General features: G+C 73.7%; 1 protein-coding gene across 2 annotated transcripts; it reads left to right on the top strand.

The window, feature by feature from the left end:
- Positions 1–911: 911 nt before the first annotated feature.
- Positions 912–5,811, top strand: AOC1 (amine oxidase copper containing 1). Of its 2 annotated transcripts, none has more exons than XM_054818370.1 (5): positions 912–1,155; positions 2,560–4,137; positions 4,412–4,700; positions 5,113–5,245; positions 5,395–5,811. In XM_054818370.1, exons 1-5 carry the CDS (start codon positions 927–929, stop codon positions 5,671–5,673), a joined length of 2,508 nt encoding a protein of 835 aa, XP_054674345.1. In that variant the 5' UTR covers positions 912–926; the 3' UTR covers positions 5,674–5,811. The 2 variants fall into 2 exon arrangements, with proteins under 2 accessions (XP_054674345.1, XP_054674346.1); XM_054818371.1 differs by lacking the exon at positions 912–1,155 and adding an exon at positions 1,252–1,402.
- Positions 5,812–6,124: the final 313 nt, after the last annotated feature.

Genomic DNA, 6,124 nt, shown 5'->3' on the forward strand with positions numbered 1-6,124 from the left:
CAGCGGGCGACGAGGAGCCAGCGGCCCCTGGGGGTGTGATCCTGCCCCCCCTCCTCCTGCCTGTCCTCTGCTGACGCACCCCGGGGGGGGACCTGGCTGGGTCCCCCCACGATTCCAGCACGGCCCCTGCTCCCCCACGGGTGTCCCAGCGGCACGGGGGAGGGGGGTGGGGTGGCCGGGCTGGGGGGGGTCACGTCCGTGGGGGCAGCGGCACCGAGCAGGGAGGGGACAGGGACGGGCAGCGCTGGGGGGGGCACGGCTGGACCCGCCTGACCCCGGTAATCATTAACCGGGCGCTGAGCAGTGCGCCTGGCCGGGACACGGTGCGTGGGGAGGGGGGGCACCGCCCCCGCCTCCTCCTCCTCCTCTGCCCGCCAGGAGATCCCGCACCCCCCCCCCCCCGGCTGCCGGGGCTGGGGGCTCCGCAGGGTACTGGGGGGGGACACGGACACCCTCATGGAGACCTTCCTGCGGCACCCACTTCCCACGCAGGACAGAGACGCGATGACCCACGGAGAGGAGGCACCGGTGGGGGGGGCATCTGGGGCTTCTGTGCTTTTGCGGGCCGGGGGGCTGTGGTGGCAGGGCCAGGGAGTCCCGTGTGTGTGTCCCCGCAGCTCCTCCGGCCCCTTTGCGTGGCCGCGGTCTCGCGTGGATTTGTCCCAGCTGTTATCTGACCTTGTCCCTGGAGTTTGATCGCAGCGAGGCCATAAAGAGCGGAGCCCCAGGAACGGGGGGGCGGAACGACCGGGCGGCCACGGGGACGGAGCCTGCGTGGCTGCCGGGTGTTCATTAACCCGCGAGGGGCCGGGCGTGCAGCCCCACGCGCGGGATGGGAGGCGGAGCGGGGTAGCACACACTTCCCCCCCCCCCCCCGCTTCACTCCCTTCAACAGCGCGGGGGGGGGGGGGGGGGGCGTCCGCAGGATGCGCCCCGAAGGAGCCCCCACGCCGCGCGCAGCCCAGGGGCTGCTGTCACGGTGCGTGGGTTGCACGCCCACCCGGGTCCTGCCCCGAGGATGCGAGGGGGGGGTTGCGAGGGGGTCTCTCCAACGCCCCCCCCCCCCCCGCGTGGGGCATGGGGCCCCTCCCCGGCTCCCCCCGCGTGGGCGTGTCGGGCGGGAGCGCGGCGGCGAGCGGCGGCGGGAGCGCGCAGGTGCGGGGCGGCGGAGCGGGGGTCGCATCCCCCGGGGGGGGGGGGGGGGCCGCAGTCCCGCGGGGTGTTGCGGAGCGGGGGGACGGGCCCCGCCCGCAGCGACCTTGACCCCGGGCGGGCTCGGGCAGGGGCTGGCCCCCGGCCCGGCGCTGCGGGGGGGCGGAGGGGGGGTCAGCGCCCCCGGGGCGGCGGGGCCGGGCAGAGAGCGGGCAGGCGCCGCGCAGGCAGATTTCCAGAGCGTGGGCAGGTGAGCGGGGGGCGGAGGAAGGGGTCTGGGGGGGCTCTGCCTGCCGTCTGCGGGGGGGGGGGGGCTGCGCCTTGGGGAGCCGGGGCAGCGGGGGTCTCGTCTCAACCGCCCCGGTGGGGTGCTCGGCTCCAGGTCGGGGTCCGGCAGCTGCGCTGGGGTGGGTGCAGAGCCCCCCTGCCCCCCTGCCGCCCGGCAGCTGCGGCATGCGGGTGCTTTGGGGTGCCAGGGCAGCCCCACGGTCACGCGGGGGGCTCCGGGGGCGGCCGACTGGGCTCCACAGGGAGCAGCCCCGCAGCAGGACCCCCGTATAAGTGTGGGGGCACCATCGGGGCTTTGGTCGTGCCTCCGTGCCCCTGTCCCACCGGTGGGAGGTGAGACCCACGCTCCGTCCCTGTACAGCATGGATCCCTCCCTGCCCCAAAAGCCCCCCAGCCCCACCAGCCAGCGTCCCCCCAGTCTTTGGGTGGGTCCCGTCCATTGGCACGATACGCTGGGCAGGGCTGAGTGTCACCGTGCAGCCCCCGTGCCAGGTGCTGGCCGTAGCGGGGTGCCGCTGCATGCCCATCGCCTCTAGCCCCCCACGGCCTGCGGACGCCAGCCCGGTCCCCTCCTGCTCTTCTCCCGTTAACCACCGCTGCGGCGTTCACTGGGCCCCCACTGGCTGGGCTCCGGCAGAGCCCCCCGGACTCAGGCCGGCAGCAGGGACCCCTCAACTGGGGGGACTGTGCCTGTGGCTGGACCCCCAGCACCCTGACAGCTCCCTCTGGGCTCCCAGGGGCTGGGTGCTCCCACGGGGCCGGTGCTCAGCGCCCAACAGGGTTCATGCTCCCCCGGGACAGGAGAGCCGGCACGGCACAGCACAGCATGGCACAGCGCGCTGCCTGCCTCACCGGCGCAGCGTTGCAGGGCAGGACGGGACGGCACTTGCCGTTGTCATCCCACGGTGCCACATTTTGCCGGGGTGCCGGCGCTGTCAGCTGCTGCTGGTGGGGAAGGGCCGGGGCTGCCCAGGCAGCGCAGGGCAAGTGCCAGATCTGCACCGAGAGCTGCGGCGGAGGGGAGGGGATCGGCTGTTCCCATCCCCAGGGACAGCATTGGTCACGGCCGGCTGCAGGCAGGGACGCGGCCCCGTGCCCGACTGCTCCCTCTGTCCCCAGGTCCCCCAAGGATGTGGCTGCTCCGGCTCGCCTGGGCGCTGGCCGTGCTGGGTGTCACGGCCAGCTCCAGCCCCAGCCCCGGCCCCGGCCCCGGCCCCACCGTGCCGCCTCCGGACAAGGCTTCCATCTTCGCCGACCTGTCTCCGGCTGAGCTGCGGGCTGTGCGGACCTTCCTGATGAGTCGCCCGGAGCTGGGGCTGTCCCCGAGCCGGGGGGGGCCCCTGGCCAAGAACACCCTCTTCATGGTGGAGCTGCTGCCCCCCAAGAAGCAGCTGGCTCTGCGCTACCTGGACCAGGGCGGCCCCCGGCCCTGGCGCCAGGCTCGGGCCGTCGTCTTCTTCGGAGGACAGGCGGAGCCCAACATCACCGAATTTGCCGTGGGGCCCCTGCCCCGGCCCAGCTCTTACCGGCCGCTGCGCTTCAAGGGGGGCCGCACCATCCCCTTCACCGCGCGGCCCATGACGCAGCTGGAGTACGAGCTGCTGCACCGCACGCTGGCGGAGGCGATGGAGCCGCTTTACCGGCTGCTGCGCGACTCCACCGGCTTCTGGTACCACAACTGCTCCCGGCGCTGCCTGACCTTCTCGGACATCGCGCCGCGGGGGCTGGCGCCCGGCGAGCGCCGCAGCTGGTTGGTGCTGCAACGCTTCGTGGAGGGCTTCTTCCTGCACCCGGTGGGGCTGGAGGTGCTGGTGGACCACCGGGACCCCGACCCGCGGCGCTGGGCGGTGCAGCGGCTCTGGTACAACGGGCAGTACTTCTCCAGCCCGCAGGAGCTGGCCGAGAGCTACGAGCGGGGGACGCTGGCGGTGGCCCGCCTGGCCGAGCCCCCGTACCGGCAGCTCTTCTCCAGCTACGAGCCCCGCGGCAGCTTCGCCACCGGCACCCCCACCGAGGTGCACGGGGCCAAGGTGTGCGAGCCCCAGGGCCGGCGGTACCGGCTGCGGGGCAACCGGCTGGAGTACGGGGGCTGGAGCCTGGCCTTCCGCCTGCGCTCCTCCGCCGGCCTCCAGCTCTTCGACCTGCGCTTCAACGGGGAGCGGCTGGCCTACGAGGTGAGCGTGCAAGAGGCCATCGCCTTCTACGGGGGGCACACGCCGGCCGCCATGCAGACCAAGTACATGGACGCCGGCTGGGGCATGGGCTCCGTCACCTACGAGCTGGCCCGCGGCATCGACTGCCCCGAGGCGGCCACCTACCTGGACGCCCACCACCTCTACGACGCCGACGGACCGGTGCGCTTCTCCCGCGCCATCTGCGTCTTCGAGCTGCCCACCGGTGTTCCGCTCCGCCGCCACTTCGACAGCAACTTCCAGGGGGGGTTCCACTTCTACGCCGGCCTGGAGGGGCAGGCGCTGGTCCTGCGCACCACCTCCACGGTCTACAACTACGACTACATCTGGGACTTCCTCCTCTACCCCAACGGTGTGATGGAGGCCAAGGTCCACGCCACCGGTTTCATCCACGCCACCTTCTACACGCCGCAGGGCCGGCGCTACGGCAGCCGCGTCCACAGCCACGTCCTGGGCAACCTCCACACCCACCTGGTGCACTACAAGGTGGACCTGGACATCGCAGGTGCAGCCCCCCGCCGTCCCCCTGGCTCCGGGCAGGGTGCTGGGAGGTGGGACCAGACCCCACGTGTTGTTCCAAGGGTTTGGGAGCCTCGTCCCCGGGGACCGTCAGTGTCTGGGCACCGCCCGGACCCTCTGAAGATGACCACCCCCCAAGGCGGCATCTCGGTGGGGTCCCAGCCCCGCGTCCCGGTCAAGGGGCTGCCGGGTGGGCTGCCGTCTGAGGGCAGCCGGTGCACCCCGGGCGCCGCTGCCGCTCACGGCCTCTCTGCTTGCAGGCACCGGCAACAGCTTCGAGACGATGGACGTGCGCTTCGAGAACATCTCCAACCCCTGGAGCCCGGGCGCCCGCGTGGTGCAGCCCTGGCTGCACCGGGAGCCCCGCCGCAGCGAGCGCCAGGCCGCCTTCCCCTTCGGCAAGGCGCTGCCGCGCTACCTGCTCTTCTACAACCCACACCGGCGCAACCGCTGGGGCCACCCGCGCAGCTACCGCATCCAGCACAGCTCCCACGCCGGGCGGGTGCTGCCGCGCGGCTGGCAGGAGGAGAAGGGCGTCTCCTGGGGCAGGTGGGGCGGGGGGGTCCCCGCGGCACGAGGACGCGGCTCCTGCCGGCCCCGGCGGGCTCCGGCACGGCCAGCCCCGCTGTCTGTGCGCCGAGCCCCGAGCGTCACCCAGCCGCTGCGGTCACGGCACCGGGACCTTCCCCTGGCCGCACCTCGTGCCCTCGGCTGAGCCGGTCACGGTCACGGCTGCGGGGTGACCCCCGGAGAGGGTCTGGCGTCACGGGGATGCGGCCGGGACCCCTCGCCTCCCGCCGGCCCCGAGTCCCCCCTGTGCGGGTGGGCAGCGGGTGGCACGGCTGGAGGAACCCGGGCGGGGGTGGGAGAGGGATCCTTCTTCCCCCCGCCCCGGCACCCACGCGCGTGGGTCTGCTCCGTCCCCCGGCGAGGGGCCTGATCCTGCCCTTGCCCCTCGCAGGTACCACCTGGCCGTGACGCGGCACCACGAGAACGAGCCCAGCAGCAGCAGCATCTACGCGCAGAACGACCCCTGGGAGCCCCTGGTCAGCTTCGAGGGCTTCATCCGCAACAACGAGACCATCGAGGACCAGGTGACAGCCCCGGGGACGGAGCTGGGGGGGTCGGCAGCCCGGGCATCGCAGCTGGGGGGGCTGGCAGAACCCGCCGGCAAGCAGCGGGGTGGGGGGGGGTTTCCGCCGTGCAACGTGCCAAACCGACGGCCGCGGTTCCCTCCGCACAGGACCTGGTGGCTTGGGTGACCGTCGGCTTCCTGCACGTCCCGCACGCCGAGGACATCCCCAACACGGCCACCCCCGGCAACGCCGTCGGCTTCTTCCTGCGCCCCTTCAACTTCTTCGACGAGGACCCCTCGGTGGCCTCGCGCAGCCCCGTCATCGTCCGGCCGCTGGACCCCCCCACCTTCTCCCGGCTGGAGATCCAGCGCTGGACGCCCGACAGCCCCGGCCCCTGCGTCGACCCGCGGCCCTTCACCTACAACGGCACCTACCGGCAGGAGTGACCTGCCCCGGGGCCGGCGGCGGCCTGGGCACCCTGTGCCACGCAGGACGGAGGTGGCCGCGGGGACACCGAGGCGCAGGTGTGCCGTGCCGTGCCGTGCCGCCTCCCGGGCTCAGTAAAGGCGATGCCAGCTCCTCCAGCCCCGTCTCTGCCTGGGCCGTGCGGCAGCCCTGGCACCACCGCGGGCACGGGGAGCGCCGTGCTGCGCCGGCAGCTGTTGCAATATTGAATGACGCCGCCGGTCAAGGTCATCATGTCCCCCCCGCACCCTTCCCCTCACCTTTGCACCCCCCCGGGGCACAGCCCACGTGGGGTGGGTGCTGCCGTTGCCCCCCACGCGTGGGGGATCCCCACCCCTTCCGTCCCGCGAGGCCCCGTCCCCCTCCCCGGCGGCGCTGGGAGCCGCAGTGGCACAGCCGTGCCGTGGCCCCGTCCCGCAGCGTAGCCGCACA

Source organism: Grus americana, chromosome 2 (genome assembly GCF_028858705.1).
Source record: "Grus americana isolate bGruAme1 chromosome 2, bGruAme1.mat, whole genome shotgun sequence".
In the NCBI taxonomy this organism is placed as follows: domain Eukaryota; kingdom Metazoa; phylum Chordata; class Aves; order Gruiformes; family Gruidae; genus Grus; species Grus americana.

Excerpts from the sequence above, each read along its gene's own strand:
- AOC1 (XM_054818370.1), top strand. The coding sequence starts at position 927 with ATGCGCCCCGAAGGAGCCCCCACGCCGCGCGCAGCCCAGGGGCTGCTG. Across the intron at positions 4,701-5,112 it reads AAGGGCGTCTCCTGGGGCAG|GTACCACCTGGCCGTGACGC; the intron begins GTGGGGCGGGGG and ends TGCCCCTCGCAG. Across the intron at positions 5,246-5,394 it reads ACGAGACCATCGAGGACCAG|GACCTGGTGGCTTGGGTGAC; the intron begins GTGACAGCCCCG and ends CCCTCCGCACAG.